General features: G+C 54.3%; 5 protein-coding genes across 5 annotated transcripts; 2 read left to right on the forward strand and 3 right to left on the reverse strand.

Annotated features, from left to right (window-relative positions):
- Positions 1–7,642: 7,642 nt before the first annotated feature.
- Positions 7,643–9,268, forward strand: CORC01_11338 (uncharacterized protein; the record flags this gene model as incomplete). Its single annotated transcript, XM_022622963.1, has 1 exon — positions 7,643–9,268. The coding sequence occupies one exon, from the start codon at positions 7,643–7,645 to the stop codon at positions 9,266–9,268; it is 1,626 nt and encodes a 541-aa protein (XP_022470553.1).
- Positions 9,269–10,544: 1,276 nt separating this feature from the next.
- On the forward strand, positions 10,545–10,908 carry CORC01_11339 (uncharacterized protein; the record flags this gene model as incomplete). The annotated part of the gene is made up of 2 exons (XM_022622964.1): positions 10,545–10,794; positions 10,901–10,908. The coding sequence occupies 2 exons, from the start codon at positions 10,545–10,547 to the stop codon at positions 10,906–10,908; spliced, it is 258 nt and encodes an 85-aa protein (XP_022470554.1).
- Positions 10,909–11,451: 543 nt separating this feature from the next.
- CORC01_11340 (aryl-alcohol dehydrogenase AAD14) lies at positions 11,452–12,618 on the reverse strand (the record flags this gene model as incomplete). Its single annotated transcript, XM_022622965.1, has 1 exon — positions 11,452–12,618. One exon carries the CDS (start codon positions 12,616–12,618, stop codon positions 11,452–11,454), a length of 1,167 nt encoding a protein of 388 aa, XP_022470555.1.
- Positions 12,619–13,437: 819 nt separating this feature from the next.
- Positions 13,438–15,172, reverse strand: CORC01_11341 (sugar porter family MFS transporter; the record flags this gene model as incomplete). The annotated part of the gene is made up of 4 exons (XM_022622966.1): positions 13,438–13,976; positions 14,035–14,793; positions 14,852–14,861; positions 14,912–15,172. 4 exons carry the CDS (start codon positions 15,170–15,172, stop codon positions 13,438–13,440), a joined length of 1,569 nt encoding a protein of 522 aa, XP_022470556.1.
- Positions 15,173–16,508: 1,336 nt separating this feature from the next.
- CORC01_11342 (transcription factor SPT8) lies at positions 16,509–18,689 on the reverse strand (the record flags this gene model as incomplete). The annotated part of the gene is made up of 3 exons (XM_022622967.1): positions 16,509–16,740; positions 16,796–18,614; positions 18,671–18,689. 3 exons carry the CDS (start codon positions 18,687–18,689, stop codon positions 16,509–16,511), a joined length of 2,070 nt encoding a protein of 689 aa, XP_022470557.1.
- Positions 18,690–18,872: the final 183 nt, after the last annotated feature.

The following is an 18,872-nucleotide window of genomic DNA, read 5'->3' on the forward strand; positions in this document are numbered from 1 at the left end:
ACGTGACATATGCCAGAGCAAAATTCGGATGAAAACAGCTCAGTCGCATGGTTCCCATGCCTCGTCCGATGAATAGCACGTCCATGGCGAGTTTGGTAAGAGGAAAACGAACAAACGTCTCAAAAGGGAAATGCATTTGAAACATGCCGGGATCAATGGTGAGGAAAGAGGACGAGAGGGGGGGAGAGGGGGGTACTGCAGGAGATTGAGCGGTTCGTCTGAAGAGGCGACCATGTACCTTAGTGCTCCCGTATGAGTAAAACTATTATCAGGGAAGCAGCGGAGCGACGTGGAGGCGAATCGCACCTGCATCTCAAGGGCGCTCAGGTTCCGTACCTGACCTGGAAGCTGGAGTCCTGGACAAGGATTGGACGGCAACGGCACAGGCGCAGGCAGGCACAACGTGGCGGCGCTTCGGATCCGACCAGCTGGGCGTGCGCCCGCCTAAGGGATCCGGTAATACAGCAAGAACCTACAAGGGGTTTTCACCTTCCGCCGACAACCCACAGCTTGCCGTCCTCGCTTCTCCTTCTCCCATCTATGATCTACGGATAAGGTAGGTGAGGATAAGGTCCATCGATGTGTCTGTACGTATACCCGTCCGACGGCTGAGCCTCGCGGTATCGACAGCTGCTTGCACTTTGCCCGGACCACACCTTACCTGGACATGCTGTCCTTCCCCGGTTTCCAAATCACCTAGGTACCCACGATGGGTATCTTACACAATAGGGTAAGAAGGAGGAAGCTCTCCTATTTGTTTTCCATAGCATACCTTACCTTAGGCACTAGGTACCCTCTAACTTCCCTTGGCAATCTTGAAAGAATATCAGCAAAAGACACCAAAAAAAAAAGGCGCCGTCAGTTAGTGCAAACGTTGTTGGTCAGGCCTCGAGCAAGCCCCATCAATGCCATACGGGGCCAAAGATGTCCAATGTTTGTACCATAGTGTTGCCACTGGTTGTCCGTGCAACGCGTCGCTCGATTTCTTCCCCAAGGGGGAAAGGGGTATGGAGTGCGGACCCTGATCTTTAATGTGAGACTCGAGTCATCTGCCACTCGGCGAACTCAATACGTGCGTACTCAAGGCACGCGATTGGCCTGCATATCATACCCACTTCGCAAAGTATCGTTCCAGCATAGGATTCTGAGAGGATACACTACAGCGCGTGAAAAGGCAAGGTCTTCGGGGTTGGTTCAAATGAAACATGACGGCAACGGTAGAGAGAGAGAGAGAGTGTGTGGCACCAGTCTTAAGCTTCAGAGTAGCAAAGTCTGATACCCAGGAAACAGTGGAAGAGAGAATGAAAACCGACCAAACCCAAGGGCACAGAAATCGAGGGTCCGCGACGAGGCCTCCTGCCCGTAGTAGGCAATTTTGCGAGGACGACTGCAAGGCACAAGTAAGCGCGGGCGGATCACGCAGCGGACGAGCAGACTTGGGCGATTCCATTCGAATTGTGGACTGTGTTGGTTGCCGTGGGATGGCATGACATGACACATGAGGGAGCGCGGAGTGGGGCACCGGCGCCTCCAAGAGAGAGACTGAGACTACTATCTGTAGACTGTTTCCGCGTGCTTGACCCCAAGAGGAAATGACTTTCTCGGTGCCTGGTTGGATGCCCGATGCAAAATTCGACACTCGTAGACGGTAGTAGTCATCCCGAATTTTTTGTATACGTAGCTGGAGACGTATGATTATTGCCAGAGATATGATGCTAATTCGAGAGCCGTTGGCTTCGTGGGCGTGCCTGGGGAGATTGCGCGCGCTGTCTAGCGAGGAAGTGACTATGGCTTGGTCGACTTGGTGGCTGCTTTCTCGCATTCGGTCTCCTTCGTGTCTTCTATTCTCGATTCTATCACCTAGGCCGTGCCCAGCACAGGTTTCTGGATCTAGATGGGTTGCTTGAAGTGGAGTACGGGCAGAGTACTCCGTAGTGTGGTGAGAAGATACATCATACGTATGGCTGATGGACGGGAGGTTGCAGGTCCAAAAAAAAAAAAAAAAGTTACGAGACGAGACCAGACGAGCCGATGAGAAAGGCCGGTTCCTGGCAATGAATAGTACATTGTAACCGTCCCGTCCGCGTCCACTTGACGTACCATCCGACATCGACAATCCCATTCATGCCCCTAAGCCCACGTCTCTGCCAACTTCCAAGCGCGACTTGATAATGTGAGACGCGCCGCTAGCTCCAATCGGGAGTTGATGTGCCGCTGGGATATTCGTGTAAGAAGCACGATGAGGCAGAGACGTTGGCGAAGCTGCTACAAGCTAGCAACGGCGACGCAGATACGGTGCCTCAGTAGAAGCTAAAAAGGGACGTTGGGGTGGTAATGTAGCAGAAGATGGATGGCGCAAGGCGTGGCACGGCGAGAGACATGGCCTTCTGTTGAGGCAGAAGATGGTCGGTCAATGCGTATCGTGTTGGATCTTGTGTCCCGTATCAGCAAGAGTCGGTGACCACTGGCCAAAAGAAAAGAAAGATGTATCCGTCGCGAGGTACATTGGCAACTGTATATCCATACCTTACACCTCAGCGCGGGCTGACGTATTCGTGGCTGTATACGGATACAGTAGGGTTGAAATGTCCCAGAGGAAGCTGTCGCCAAGGACGGCCCCACAGCGGAGGTGCATGCTGTATGTTGTAGGTTTGAGGCGCGAGCTTCTAAGGTACTGGTAGGTTTGTGTCATGTCTTTGCTCTTTGGAGTTTGGAGGCTTTTTGGTCGATAATCAAGGCGACCGGCATCCCGTCCAATCAAAGCGGGCGTCCAATCAAGCCCGAGTTTGTGGCTAATTGTTTCCCCTCATCCTTCCCATCCTTATCCCGTCATCTTATTAAAGCTGGCTCAAATCGGCAATGGGCCCCTGCCACTCATCCCTGGAGTTTCCTGTGGCTCCCCTTGCACATCATCTCATGGTCTCCGAAGCTCGCTGGGAGATCCCTGTTATATATTTGCGCGGGTGCCTGAGTAGTGGAAGAGACGAGGGTATCATCTGTAGGTGCCAGGTGGTGAGGTGACCTCAAGCGAAAAGAGGCTCTTTCGAGAATGCCCAAGACCCCGACTGAACACACCCCTTCCTTCCTCGCTGAGAGAGTACACGTGTAAAAGAGGCCCCCTATTCACTGCGGGACTGCGGGTAGGAGTCTGGGATCAGGAACAAACTCTAGGCATGCGGCCTGCCATCCCATCCCATTAAGCACATCGGCTGCATACCTAGGAACTATGTAGGCAGTACGAGGCAGTACAGGTATCCGTACTCTATACGAATACCTTACAGTGCGTGCTACAGCAGCAGCTGCCAGAACCTCCGTGGCCCATTATGCATGGAACTGCACTGCCTGGTGTTTCCCTCTCTGCTCTTGTTTCGAAACGCTGGGCTGCCCCGTGGCGTATCGGTGAGCAGTCCTGAATTTGTTTCAGGTGATGAGTCGACCAATCATGGCGAGGCAATCGTCAACATCGGAGTTGGTTCCCGCGATTTCTCTTGATTTGGCCAGTTTATTCGCGGCTGTATGCGAAGCATCGACAGACCAGACATTTACACACTGTCGTTTCTCCGGCCCCAGTGCTGCCGAGTCTGATGCTGCGCCATCATCGCTCAGCTGTGCAGCATCGGCATTCGTGTAGCGATGCTGAGTAGTGTGACTAGTGTCGATGAAGGGGCCGGGGTCGGTACGAAGTATTGAGAAACAGGACCAAAAGAGAAGGGGTTGGATGAAGTACCACGTTACGAAGACCTTGGATAGTGGGAAAAAGGAAAAGGGAAAAAGGGAGAGAAAAGGAAAAAAAGAGGAGGGGAGCGGTTGGCAAATTTGCCGTTGGGAAGGAGCCCACTACCCGGCGCTGCAGCGTGCATTGCGCCACCATGGACAACCTAAATTCATTGCGGACGAGGTGGAAGAAAATCACGGGTCGACGCAATGAACGTGGGAAAGCAAAGGAATAAGGCGATAGAATTGCGATCCTAGACTCTACATAGTATGGCCTCTGGCGCGGAGTGAAGGATGCCTTCATCATGTTCCCTTGGCATTAAGGTAAGGTACCTTACCTTAGGTAAAGTACCTAGTTTCGATGGAAAAGCGGGGGAGGGGAGGTTTGTCGAGACTTACCTTATAGGCCTTGTGTGTAAGTCAACGGAAGGCGACCATTTTTCCCTTCACCCAGGTCGAGGAGGTGCTCGATGCTACTGCCATCCGCCGACACCACAAATCCCGATTCCCCCTTGCTCATCCGGCCCTTGCCTTGCCCGTTGCTTCTTTGCACCTCTCGCTTGTCGTTCGCTTGCTTCCTAGCGTGTACCTCTAGCGGTCGAAGCAGCTTGACGGGATATTTGCGCGTATCCGTACGGATACCTAGAGATGCCTTGCCGTTTTGTTGCTAGCGCGCAGCGGAACTGGACCTGTATGATGGATCCCGTTGCTTGCATTCATTGCTTGCTTCCCATTGAGGTAACAAGAGTGCACATTGACAATTTGACAGTCACAATCTGTTGCAGCTTTGATGCTAAATCACTACCTAGGCTGAGGGCCTTAACCCCACGCAGTCACGTTTGCGATTTGAGCTGCCATTATCCATGGTCCATCATGTGATGAGTTGGAAGCTTGACAGCGATTGAGGTGCACATTGAACCTCAAGTTGATTGACCCCCAAAGTAACATAGCGACCTAGGGTAACTTGGACCCAAGGTGAGATTGGCTCGAGCTTTGACGTGCCGACTTGATTAATTTTTTATGATCATCTTATCCCCCCCGCCCCCTGGACCCCCTGTTACTTTCACCTTGTCGGTCCTGATCCCAGTCCCTTTTTTGGTACAGTACAGGTAGATCCCTCGGCTCACTCTCTCATTGTCCATTGTCTCTCTCCTCCGTCGCCTTTTCTTTCGCTCCCGTTTCCGTCCCTATTCCTTGCATTCCATTTCATCCACGTTCCATCAATGCTTAAGTCCCCCGTCCCATTGCACCACATCATCACTCGCATTCCCAGCCCAGCACTCTCCTCCCCATCCGGATCTTTCCCCTTCTTTTACTTGGGTTTCTGGGTGTTTTTCTGCTCTTTTCGCCCCCGTAGCTAATGGATAGGCATTGCCCAAATGCATCGTGCTACCTTATAATATCCGTACACATGTGCTCGTACGTAGGAATAACGGATGAGATGGATTTAGTCCCCTGATCCCGGCGAGGCTGAAGTGTCTCTCCAACCGTTCGGACCATTCTTGGTTTCTGGTGTTCGTCCCTACTATTCCCACCTGGTCTCCTAATTGATGGTCTTGAGACAAACAGACGTTCGTCCCTTGATAAGCCAAATGGACGTTTTTTTTCGTTCACACCCCCGCCCCTCTCCTCCACCCCAGGAAGAAAAGAAAAACTAGAATGACAATGGATTGAATCGACCGAGCGTATCCGGATGGACTGAGAGACTTGGCCGTCTCAATAGCCGCATCAAACGCGTGACACTCACTTTCTTTTCAACGATGATGGCGCAGAGTATGAGCTGAGCGCGAGCCCGCCGTTGGTGACAGAATGAAGGTCTGCAGTAGGCGAACGACGACGCGCTGAGAGGTTCGTTTCATGGCGGGATCGACCCTGCTCCTGGCCCAGGTTCTCTTACTTTTCGGTCGCGATACCCCCCTAGTTCCCCCCCTTGTCTCTACGCCCCCCTCTACTTCCAACACCTGTACAAACGCAACATGGCAGCACTCGTGGCACTCTACCTGCTTCAACGCCTTACGGGCGCGTTCCAAAGCCAGCCCACCGTCCCCAACGAGTGAAACATGCCCGTCGGAGCTGCCAGCGAGCACAGCCAGCGGGTATTGTACTCTACGAACGGACTGGCCACGCCGGAGCGCACCTCTTCTACGGGGGCGGCGTCTTTGTACCATTTGAGTACGGAGTATCTCGGAGTACAGAGTAGGTACCGACCCCCGTACGAAGATGCGAAAAGGGACGCGCAGCAGGGACAGCTTACTATGTACAAGAAACCGACAGGGGATATGAAAATCTGTTTTTCTCTCTGTGTCTACCATTGCTTGCTGTCATCATCTCTGTGCCACGTCTTCGACGATGCTGTCTGCTGGCGCTCAAACATCGGACGGGATTGACAAGTGCCAGCGGGATATCCAAACAAGGTGAGTGACTATTCATTGTCTGGTGTGTCTGCCTGCATATGCAGAGAGCGGCTTCACGGACACAGAAGCACACCCGCAAAACGCACGCACGCAATCTGGCTCGAAAACATGGCACGTAGGTAGTCCACTCCACCAACTTGGCGCCTCTCTCTCTCTCTCTCTCTCTTTTGCTATCTCCTGTCCCATCTACTATTCTCGTCTTTGGTGTGTTATAGGCTTACACCAAGCATGCCCAGCCTTCAACTCGGCTACCCACCACTAAACAAGATAAGGTAGATGGATGAACCAGATCTCCTTCCCATCGCTAACTCGGACGGGCCCTGGGACAAGTCAGTAGGCACCTTACATAAGGGTCAATCATCAGGTACCTCAAGGGAAGGAAGGTATCTGAAGTGGGAAGCAGGGGAGGGGAGCATTAAGGTACCTTCTTAGAGCAGGTCAATAAGAGACGAGCAAGAAGCACAGCAAAATCAACACGCAAAGTCCAGGTACGAACAGGGATCATTCCGACTGCTGTATCCGTACAGTAAGTACCTACCTATCTTACCTGCCTTGCCTTCCAACTCCCGCGACCCTAGCACCTACGTTTTTTTTTTTTTTTTTTCCTACTCGTTTCCCTCCCTCATGTTTCCCTCTCATTATCCTCTCCTCTCCCCCTTCCCTCCCGCTCTTCCTCGCGCCTCCTTCCTAGCGACACCTCGCTGCTCTCCGCACGCCTCACACTCTCCAATCTCACGCCTCCTCCATCACCTCCTCCAAGGTACCCGACCCCTTAGCTCTTCCCTCTCGCTCCATCTCTCCGCGCTAGGTCCCTGACTAACTCGCCCAAGCTTCCGTGCTGGCTCTGGCTCTGGTTCTTGCTCTGGCGCTGGCTCTGTGGGGTCTGGGATCCCAAAGCACACACCTTCCCTCCTCCTTCCTGCTCCTCTGCCTCCTCTCGCTTCCCACCAAGGCGTCCGAACTCCAACACCACCAACTTCTTTTCCCGTCCGGAATCTCATCTTAACCACGCACCTCCCGCACCTACCTTTCACCTCACCTCAATTCACCTTTCCGACCTCACCACACCAACCACAACGCCCTTTAATCCACACCCACACTCGTTTCCTATTATTATATCTCCGAGAGACACCCCGCCAGCTTTTGACCAAACTTCATCTCTCACTCTCGTTTTTTTTTTAAAATAAAAAAAATCATTCTCTCTCTCGCATCATTAACCCGGGCTTGCCCTGCACCTCATCCGATTAGCTTCCCGCTTTACTCTCGTTTTTACCTGTACACGAACCATTCACTACCTAACGCCAACAAACTCTCTGTCATCTTAACCATAGCCGCCATAACTGCCGACATCGATAGTTCCCCGGTCGTATACGTTCGCCCCTAACGTCACGACGATTCGCCTTGACACGGCCGCCTCAGTCGAACTGCAGCATTCAACAGCTGGCCCGAGAACGCCGGCGAAGCTTTTAATCCGCCTAGGCTGAGCGAGGGTGGAGAGAGGAACACCCTTCAAGATGGATCACCCCATGCAGGATGCCGCGGCCGACGTGCTGGCGGATGCTAGACGAACGCTTGAAGCTCTGAAAAGCTCTGGACTTTCGCGTGAGGCACTATTGCAGATGTGGGAAGCCGGTGACAAGGCAGCACAGCAACAACAGCTGCAGCTGCAGCTGCAGCTGCAGCACCAACAGCAGCAACAACAACATGCACCACAGGACGTTCCGATGGAGGATGCTTCAACACGGGGTTTGTTCTCTCCTCCCCCAACAGCCTGCCTGCCCCTTACGGGATTCAGAAACACACCTGCTAACTTCCCTCTCGTTCCTTCAGCAATATGCCATGGCCAAATAGGTCATAGACCACGCATCTCCGTATCGTCGACGAGCTCGGGCTCTTCCGGCCATGCTAGTATCTGGTCCATGGGCTCCGCCGCTTCTAACGCCACCGTCGCGACACATTACTCCCAGGCTTCTCAAACCCCGTCTACCCAGCATTGCGCACCTCAAGCAGCTCCCGGAGGCGTGCCCCAGGTGGCAAGCGCTCAAACAGGCTGGGGTCCCGGCCGGTTCAACTTCTACTGGTGTACCTCTTGCGAAACGAGATTTAAGCGCAAGTACGACTGGAAGCGTCACGAGGAGGAGTTCCACGAGCGCTGGAAGAAGTACCCTTGCCCCGAGCCTGGCTGCAACAGGAGCTTCTGGGGAGCAAATACCTTCAACCAACACCACAAGGCTTCCCACGGCTGCAAGTCGTGCCCGCACTCCGAAAAGGTCGTCAAATATCTGAAGCGCCGAAAGTACTGGGCATGCGGCTTTTGCTCGGCCCTCCATCCTTCGAGAGAACGTCACGTCGAGCACGTCGCCAGACATTTCGAATCAGGAAAAACAAAGTCGGATTGGATGCACTCAAGGGTCATCTACGGTTTACTCCACCAGCCTCTGATCCATGAGGCTTGGAAGGACGTGCTCATGTCCAAGGCCAACGAGTTCCAAGGACGTCAGCCCAACTTTAGTTGGAATCCTACACAGACCGGTCGAGCGCAAGGATTCATGGAGAACGAGAGCCCAGGCCAACTTCAAGACCTACTCGAGTTCTTTTCTGGATCTAGCTCCGAGGCCGAGTCTATCGTCTTGATTGCCTACAAGCTCGCGGACCTCGTTTACCTGCCCGTGCCGGCTTCGCCGCCAATGCAATATTCTCAATGTTACGCACCTCCTTCTACTCTTCCTCAGCAATACCCCCCTCAGCCTCTTCTTCCTCCTCCTTCGATACCCTCCCAGACTCTTCCGACACAGTCACCCCAACCTCCAGTCCTGGCGTCACAGGACTCATCACCCTCTCCGTACATGGAACAGATGAGAGCTCAGTCGATGATGCCGCAACCTTTATTCCACGCTCCACAGCCGCGCGCACACACCGAACCTCTGCGTCGCGCATCACTGGATAGGGAGCTTCCTCCGCCACCACAAGAAAGCCAACCAATGAATTTCCAATTTATGCCTGAAAATATGGTCTCGTTTGAGGACTGGGAGAGTTTCTCTAGCACAGTTGTCGACGAGAATGCACCACAACCCACGCCAATGACAACAGATTGGCCGCTGGTGCCTGTACAATATTACAATGCCCCTGTCGGGCCATGATCACTTTCATTTTTCTTGCAAAACAGACAAAAGTCATTTTCTTTGTCAATTGTCACATGCATTGCTGCTAGCGACGCCTGCTGGCCAAACAATATAGTATATAATGGTAATCGCCTTGTGGGGGACCAGACTCGAAAAATTCGAATCAACATTTCTTTAGGCCACGGATTCGGGCGAAAACGGAACGGACCAGGTATCAGACGGGAACACGAATTGGCAAAGGGATGGCCAAAAAGAAGAGGGAGGCGTCACTCACGAAAGAGGTATTCCATTACGGCTGGTGGCGAATGTTAAAATGCGATGTATAGAATCAAATCAAGCTCATTGCGTTGCATCTCTGGTGTCCATTTTCCCTCCTGTGCACTCCCGTCGACTCTTGGCTAAGAGGGAGTAGCGCGCTGCGCTAACAGACAAACAACGCCTCGCACGCTGGTACAAACTCGACTTGTGACTGTCCATTTGCGGGTGCTGGCTCGGGTGAATTGGAAAGCTATCACCTCGCAGCAGCATCCGAGACGAGTTCCCGCTTGCTTAAGTCATTACACCTCGACAACAGATGAATCAGTAGGATGGAATATGGCCAATCGGCATCTGCAGAGCAAACACTTTTTCGCCACCGCTTCCAACTGCCATCGGGAAGTTGTCTTGCCCATTGCCATGCGAACTTTGGCCCGCTGAGAAGCTGCAGCGCTCGTCCAAGTATTTGGATCAGTACGACCTGACAGAAGTTGTTTGTGAACAGTGTACAACGCTGGATCGAATCGTGTCCGGTGTCGAGCAAGCTAATCGATCCACGGCGCCTCTCTGGAAGCAGCAGGAGGTTGCAAATCAAATGTAGGCGGCCATGTTCACGGATCACTTCGTGCTTCTACTCAAAGCACATTGTCTGGACGAATGTTGTTTCTGGACGGCAGACTTGATATTTCCTTCCACTGGGCTTTGGCGGCTTGCCTCTGCCAGCTTCTCGCGGTTTTTCGAGACCCTTGTCCAATCTTCCGGGCCATGCCTGCTATGCCCAAATCTTTTTCAAATAAGTAGGGCTTGTCACTCTGTTATTCACTCGTCCTTCGCTTCCCCGCGGTCCGTGACGCGCCACGGAAACAGCCTTGTGGTGAGTCACCCAGCAGACCGGACCTTGTCGTTTGTTTGTTTCAATTCGTATGGAGGATGAGAAGGAAAGGAAGGGGGGCGAGAGGGGTTGAAGAGACTTTGTTGGAGAAATACCTTCTGAAAGGGTGGCAGCTTTCCCATCATCCAGACAGCTCAAGGCATCGATATGACCGAGGTCATCAATCGTCCGGCGACAACGCCAGCGGCAGTCGTCGGGGAACGGGCCGAGGCAAGCTTGGTCGCATTAGTGGTTTCGGGTCCGGCCCGTCAGGCGTACTCCCTTCGGCGCTGGCTGGGCCAGGGCGACGCCGATGATCCTTGGACGCCGGGTGGGGTCTTCAAGACCGGTGGTGGCGAGGTCGCTGCCGCTGCCGCTGCCGCCGCCCCTGGGAAGCACCCGGGAATGTGCGATGCAGGTGAGTCGTTCAACGGTTTTTTTTGTTTAGTTCCTCCGACATCTGAGACCCCGGGGGAAGCCACGACGCATTTAGTCTGGACTGCGCTAATCCGTATTTTCAGTAGGTATGTAAGGTGTTAGTGCAACGTACGAGCAGGTAGCATACCTGACCAAGTTTGACGAATTCATAGGTATTGGAATTGTTTGGTTGAATAGCACGACGCCCAATTGTGGCTCAAGAGACTTCACTCGACGGTAATTGGTGCATTTCATATTCGTGCTTGGTGTTTATACCACTCGTCTTGTCCGACGCTTCCACTGTGGCATCCACATATATCGCTGGCATCCTCCAGACTCTTCCCACAAGCGCTGGCATGTTTACAAACCCAGGCTTTGGGATTTCGGTGCGAAAAACGGTATCACACCACTCATATGTTGCCGCAGGCGTGTTTCGACACAGTACATAAAAGCCACCCCAAACTTCCGTCAACGGACGGAACCAGGCAAGGCAACCCCCCCCCCCCCCCCCCCCCCACCCCCCACCCCCCACCCCCCCCACCCCCCCCCCCCACACCCCAACACCCCCCCACCCCCCCCCCCCCCCCCCCCCCCCCCCCCCCCCCCACCAAAAGCCCAATGCCCACGCCTTGAACAGCACCAAGCATCACATCTCTACTCAATCATACCCAATAGCTCTAGGCCGCCTCACAAAATCCACCCTGGCCGACGCAGCGATGGACGGAGGCGGGGTCCCGGACACGTGAGGATCCCACCCCATCACATCGTACGGCCACCCGGGCTCCCACTTCTCCACGCTCTCGAGATACGCAATCTGCGCCTCGGAGAGCTGTATCTTGAGCGCGTCGATATTGTCCAGCATCTGCTCGACCTTGCGGCCCCCGACGACGGGGAACACGTACGGCACCTTGGCCATGACGTACGCCAGCGCGACAGCCGTGATGGACGTCACGCCGACCTCCTCGGCCACCTCGGCCAGCGCCTTGCTCACGCGCATCTCCGTCTCGGTCTGGTCTGCCAGGTGCCGGAACGCCTGCCCGTCACCGCTCCGCCGCCGCGCCTCAATCATGTGCCGCGTCTTGAACTTGCCCATGCCCGCGGCGCCGTACGGCGCGACGGCCATGCCAAATTGCCGCGCCATGGGGATGATGTCGCGCTCCATGTCGCGCATAATGACGCTGTAGTAGCCCTGGTAGATGGAAAAGGGCGTCTTTCCGTGCGCGCGCGCGTACGTGTTGGCCGCGCTGACGACCCAGGCCGGGCAGTTTGAGATGCCGAGGTAGTGCACCTTGCCCTGCTGGACGAGGTTGTGCAGCGCGTCCATGACCTCCTCGATCGAGGCCGTGTAGTCCCACCACTGGACGTAAAAGATGTCGATCCACTCGGTGCGCAGCTTCGCCAGCGAGTCGCGGAGGCTGAGGTGCATCGAGGCGCGCGAGTTGCCGCCGGCGTTTGGGCAGCGGCCTTTTCCCAGAGAGTGCATGCGGTAGTCGGCCGAGAACTTGGTGGCGACGACGCACCGGTCTCGGACGCCGCGCAGGCTCATCCACTCGCCGAGCCAGGACTCGGATTGCTCGTGCTGGTAGCCGTTAGAGCAGTCGAAGAAGTTGCCGCCGGCGTCGAGGTAGGCATCCAGCAGGGCGAAGGCGGCGTTCTTGTCGACGGGGCCCATGCCGTCCGACCAGGCTGTCCCCAGGGACATGGTTCCCATTTGAAGGGGAGAGACGCGGATCGCGGCGTTGGGGGAGAGGATGCGGTAGCGGGCAAGCGGTGTTGGGGGTTCCGGTGCCGGAAAGAAGAGCGTACGCGCGCTTTCCGTGGCCATGATGGCGACCAAATCTTCGCTCGACAACTATGGAATGCTTCCTAGGGTGGTTGGTCGTGATTTCTAGTTCCTCCTGGATATGTTGACATGGACAAGGAGTAAGGGCCAAGGGTGTTGAGACGCCTGAATCGACGCTACTTCACCGGATCAGTCTGCAGGTTCCCACTTCGAGATGCAAACAAATCTTTTAACCTAGTATTTGCTGTTATTGGTGTTATTGGGTTCTTATACGTCTTTCTTGCCGGTAGGGCAATTTCTTGGGAGGTCTGACAGGATCTTTGGTGTCGCCGTGTCTTGACGGGGCATCGTCCGGGTGGCGCAGCGGCCTTCATTCATGGAGGACATCCTGCTGACCTGAAATAGGCACCGCTCTCCTCCTCCCACTTGCGGAAGCTTTTGAGAGGGCCTCGGAGGGTTCTAGCTTCGGAACGGAGGATGTATGACTGCGGTCTGCTAGCCATCGAGACTTGTGTAGTCGTAGCTTTAATGCATGATTCCAATGACCAGAAAAGCCTTGCTTTTAGGTCCGAATAAAACTTTGAGGATTTCATCTCATGGCAATAGATACACCGAGTTCATCACACATTCTTGCCTGCTATTATGACTAACTGGATGCCATGTTAGCCAGCCTAGTGGCTTCTTCAACTGTGCGAGGAGCAAGTCAACATCACTGTAAACAGTCCCAATGGAAGTCCTCTGAACGTGTAGCGTGTTCGTGTGCGTGTGCGAAGAAACATCAAAGTTCATACTGGTGTCGTTCTAGTAGCCATTGCGGCGACTGCGTCTCCCAATCAAAGCCTCATCGGAGTGCTGCTGGTCTTAGTGATCGGCAGAAGTGATGCCGTCAACAACATAACCCTTGAAATCACGCGCCGGAACTCGCCTATCGAACATAATGTCCAACTCTTCGTACGTGCGGCCCATTGTCTCGGGGACGCGGAACCAAGCCCAGATGAAGCATAACCCGGCCAGCCCACCAAAAAAGAAGCCGAGCTTCCCCTGCATGTTAGCCTCATCTGGGTTGATCATGTACGGGATCGCTACGGTCATGATGATCCCCAAGACCCCCTGGGCAGCTGTAGCGAGTGCAATCGTCTTGGAGCGCACTCTTGTGGCGGAAGCCTCTGATATGAGGACGAAGCATACGGGTCCAACGGACAAGTCGTAGGCAAAATTCCAAATGAGCATGAGGGATGACTCTGCCCAGGCCACGCCAGAGGGACGCCCAGGAACACAGTCTAATATGCCGATGAGGAGCTGCAGAAATACCAGGGTGGCGAGGCCGATGATGTAAATGGTTCTTCTGCCATAATGGATCATGAAGTACCAGGATATGACAGTGCCGAGGAATCCAACAGCTGCTGAGGTTAGCCAAGGCTCATGATCTCAAGAAAAGGCAAAGGGTTGGCGAATTACCAAGAAAGCCAATGGCCATATCAAATGCCTTGTCAGTAGGTAGGCCTGCCTGCTGAAAGAAGTACGTCCCATAATTTATGAGATAGATGCCGCTGAGGACCTGAGTGCAGTAAACACCAACAGATATTTCCGTCCGTCTCAAATTGGCGCCCTTCAAGCAGTCTGTGTATGTGCTGCCAGATTCCAGCTCTTGCTCAAGTTTATCGGTCTCTACGATGAAGGCCAAAGAAGCGGCAATGTTGACCTTCTGGGACGCCAGACGGCTCAGACTCTTCCTCGCATCGTCCATTCTCCCCTTTCTTACCAGCCACCACGGGCTTTCTGGTACGAAGAGCAGGCCGGGGAGGATGACAAGGATCCAGAACCATTGAAGCGCAAATGGTAGAGAATACGCCCAATGTGTGTCGAGTTTGGAAGTCCCTGCTGTGACGCCGTTGGCAAGGAGCTGGCCTATGACGAAGCAGAGATTCACGTAGGAAGTTAGTTGGCCACGGATAGCAGTGGGACAAACTTCGGAGGCGTAAGCCGGGGCGATGACAACATACATGCCCAAGACGAGACCGCCGAGAAGCTCGCCGACCAAGAGGACAGACAGAGAGCGTGCAAAGAATTGGATGAAGACGATGCCGGCGGTGAGCACCACGCACACGGCAAAGGTCAGTTTTCGGCCGTACCAGTCCATGGGATATGCAGCGAAGAGGGCACCGACAACTTGACCAACGGGATTGCCCATAGAAAGTCCGGTCTGCCAAGCAGCACCTAAAGACATGTTAATAAGAGAAGTGCTACAATAAATGAAGTAGTGGCAAGGGCGTACTGATGATGTACTATGATACGTCAGTATAGACTTTACATATAAAAGGAGACGACAGCTTACAGAGCCCTCATACTCATAACCAAAATCTCTCTGGAATTGAGGCGTAGCATAGAGGTTTCCGAGCAGTTGCGGATCGAACGCCAACATGATGACCCCGATAGACACAAAGGCAGACCACCCAATGGCAGCGGGGTAAAGCTTGACAGCCTGAGAGAATGTCAAGTTGTGCTCGAGGCGAATGGCCTCAGCCAGGGCAGCATCATCGGCACCGGGCTTCGCATCCGGAACCACGGCAATGATCTCAACATCTTTGGACGCCATTGCGGAACTGGTAGTGTAAGATGAAGTATCGACTCCCCGCAGAAGAGGTTCAATTTCGTCGTCTTGTGCGCCAGTCGTTGCGGACGAGCGCGAGTGTGGGGGAGGCATGGTTATCTTATTTCTCTTCAAGAACAGCAGCCGTAGTAAGGCAGAGGACTTGGCCGGGTCTCGTGTCGCATCGAACGGGAACGGTATCGGGACCCCTCATCGCCGGCAAAGACCGGTGCGAGCCCCGAGTGGCCAGCCTCTATCGACTAAGGGATTCGAATCCAGGGCAGGTTAGTGGTCAGCAGGTTTTCAGAGATATGAGAATCTCCGGTCTACAGGGGGGGGGGAGAGGCAGGTGGCAGGTGGTGTTTTGGTGTGTTGAAGATTAACAGAGAGCTGCCAGGCGGCGGGTCCAAGACCAAAGCCAATCTGGGGTAAAAGGCCTGGGCGGGCATGCCGCCATCCGGGCTTATCAGCCAGGTGGGGATGTGGTCGGCGCGCTAGACCACTGTGGGATGTTGGAGATAGCGGTTGCTTCGAGGTTGGCGGGGAAGTCCTTGGGGGAGGATGCCGAGACCCTCCCCTGAGCTTGATTTGACCACCCCAACTGTCCGTGGGCCCCTCTCGTGCTCCCCGCCTCGCTGCTGTGGACTTGGATCCAAACATGAGAAGAAGGGCCGCAAACTACCTTACATTGGACATTGGGCGCTGCCTCCCATGCCGGACAACCACAAGTCTTCATTTCTTGACCATTGATTTCTCAGAAAACCATGGCAGAATTCCCTAGGGAAGACGAAACCAAGCGTGAGGAAAGCTAGCATCGTAATGTGAAGAGCCTCTTCTGGATACCCGGAATGCGAAGAGCAATGGCAGACACACGGAGAAGTCTTTTGCAAGGAAATGATGAATATTTCACCTAGGTACTTAGGTGCCAGCTGGTGTTAGTGAAGTTGCGATATTGATTCAGACGGTCGGAGAGCCTCAGAGGGGCCTCCAGTGAAGAGCCCATACCTACGTCGTAATTTCGGTAAGCTAGCGACCATCGAAGCGCAAGAGACGAATTGATCAGATAGAAAAGGTCCGCAAGCCACTAGTAGATGGGTATTGATAGTAGGCTCTGAGACTCCCAAGGTCTTCGAAAACGCTACAACTTTAAGATGAGTCACCCCCAGACTCCAAATTGCAGGTCAACATTTTCTCCAAACTCCGTCCTCTGTTTTGTTTTTCTCTCTCCTCTCTCTCTCTCTCTCCTCTCTCTCTTTGATATTCTCGGCAACGTGAGTCGCCTCCACACATCATCACCACTCTATTTTCCTCGACCGCCGACCAAGAGTAGAAATGCAAGGCCTCACTTTTCTTCGGTAACGCCGATCTCGTAACCAATCAGAACCTCGGTACTCGTGCCTTCCCAACCGCGCGTTCCAGCAGTTGAGATCATGAAACGGCATGTTCGATCAATGTAGAGTGATGAAATGACCCCGGCTCTAGGGGGCCCAGGAATGATCAGGAAGGGGACGGTGGAATGCTTGAAAGCCCGCGTGTCCTTGAGATCATACAGGCGAAGAATATCATGGGAGGCACTGCGCCTATGTTAGCTTCACAACTGTATTTCCATGCCAGCTTTTGGTAGCTTACCAGACGAGATGGCGGCCATTCGGCATCGCTCGTACGGCGCTTACGGCTCCACTTCCAGCCGGGAACTTGAGCGTCCGCTCCGGCGTCCAGCCGCTTCTGGCCTTGTGGATGTTGTATTCCTCCACCGTTCCGTTTCGCCTGCCAGCATAGATCCAATTCCCGTCCGGACTCCAACAGGCTCCCATACACCAAGGTGGCACGCCTCGCTGGTTACCTATCCTTGCAACAGGGTCTTGGACCCGCCGATCCCAAAGTCTGATTGTGCCATCTATGGCTGCGGAGAAGAAGATTGTATCCGCTGATTGAGTTGGGTCCATGGCCGGGGCAGGAGGATCCGAGGCGAAAATCATGGAGGGTGACCCGGGGGCTGCATCATCTGTCTGCATATCGGGTAGGGCGGGGATCTCTGGAAAGTCGGGAACAGGCAGCTGTGCCGTAGCATCGCCCGCGCTGTCTTGCGCCGAGGGTCCGTCTGCCGCGGTCGCGTCCAGAGCCGGAGCTGGAGGCTGATGTCTTGCGACTTCGGGACTGCTGCTTCCTAGGGGCTGAACCGCTGGCGCCGAGGTGGCATCGGCGTTGAATGCATTTGTCATGTCGATGTCGGCAGAGTGGTCCATACCCCCGTCCTGCCCTGAGCCATCATGGAGAGTGGGCATTCCCATGTCTCCCATCGCCCTAGAAAACTCGTCATCGTCATCGCCGCCATAATTGCCTGCCACATTATCGCCAAAGAGCGAGCCTGTGTCACTACCACCAAAAAGCGACTCATGTGCGGGTGACGCTTGTCCCTCGGCGCTCTCACCAGCCATCGCAGGAGGCGGGACTTCAATGCCGTTGGTATCATCCACGGGGCCGTTCTGAGGAGGCTTGCTGTTATTTGAGGTGAAGGTTGCGTCAGGTTTGATGTCTTCCTCCATTGCCTCGGCAGGAATTGGCGCACCATTTACTGGCCGGAGCTCGATGGCAGAAATCTGACCTCCGCTGCCGTCATAAGAACGTTTGACAGCGCCAGTATTGAGATCCCAGTCGAAAATATTCTTATCCCAGCTGCCGCTCAGGACGCTCTTCTCGTCTTGGGCCAGTGTCAAAACGCTCACAGCATTGGTATGTTGCTGCAGGCACGTAATGCGCTTTCCTTCATCATGCCTTACGCTTTGGAGATTGATGCCACCAGATTCGAGACCTGAAAGTAGCCATAGCGCCTGCGAGTGGACAGCCAATGAGTAAACGGGCGACAGGATATGTTCCTCGTTGCCTCTTGGATTCGGTGGTCCTGGCTCCTCATTCTCCCAGTATGACATCAAAATTCCCGCCTTGACGACACTATCGACAAAGGGGTGTCTTTGCGCCACTGTGAGCAGTTGTTTACCGTTTATTGTACCGGGTCCGTCATACTTTCGGATGTATCCGTCGGAGCCTCCCGTCATCCAGAACCGAAGATCGGGCGTGATGGCTACAGCATTCACACTCGTAGCCTGCGGCGCAGCCATTGTAGGCACAATATCGTACAGCCGGGCGTTCACGGCTTCAGGTCGGACGCTCGGGAACAGACTTGAGGACAGCATTGGTGATCCGCCGCTTTTCCCCCCAGGCGATCCCCCGGCGCCGGCCGAACCGGCTCTAGAGGGCACTCTTGCATCTCTTGTAGCTGCCACATCACCCTTCTCTTGCGCGTCATCTCCTGTTTCCTCGCGGTCGTTATCCTCTTGGTCGTCGTCATTATCTTCTTCCTCGTTTTCCATATCTCCCTCTGCATCGTCTACATCCTCCATCACCTCGTCCTGGTCGTTCTGATCATTGTCGGAGCTCGCATTGGAATCTGGTGCGCCGGGGGAGTCAGCAGGCTTCCGGAAATGACAAGACTGTGAGGAATACCTCTATCATCATCATCCATGTCGAGGCTTCGATAGGTAGAAAGAGAGACAAAGGGCAACTATGAGGTCGCAAGCAGGGTGCAGCGGGATTGTGCAGTCGTTTTCGGAGAGGTTCACGGCGTTGACAGGGTTGCGTGGGGGCCGGAGAGGCGGTTGGGTAAGTTTGCGATTTATTATATATCTCTGAACTGTCGCGGTATGAA

This window comes from Colletotrichum orchidophilum (assembly GCF_001831195.1).
Source record: "Colletotrichum orchidophilum strain IMI 309357 chromosome Unknown Scaffold_121.1, whole genome shotgun sequence".
Taxonomy (NCBI): Eukaryota; Fungi; Ascomycota; class Sordariomycetes; order Glomerellales; family Glomerellaceae; genus Colletotrichum; species Colletotrichum orchidophilum.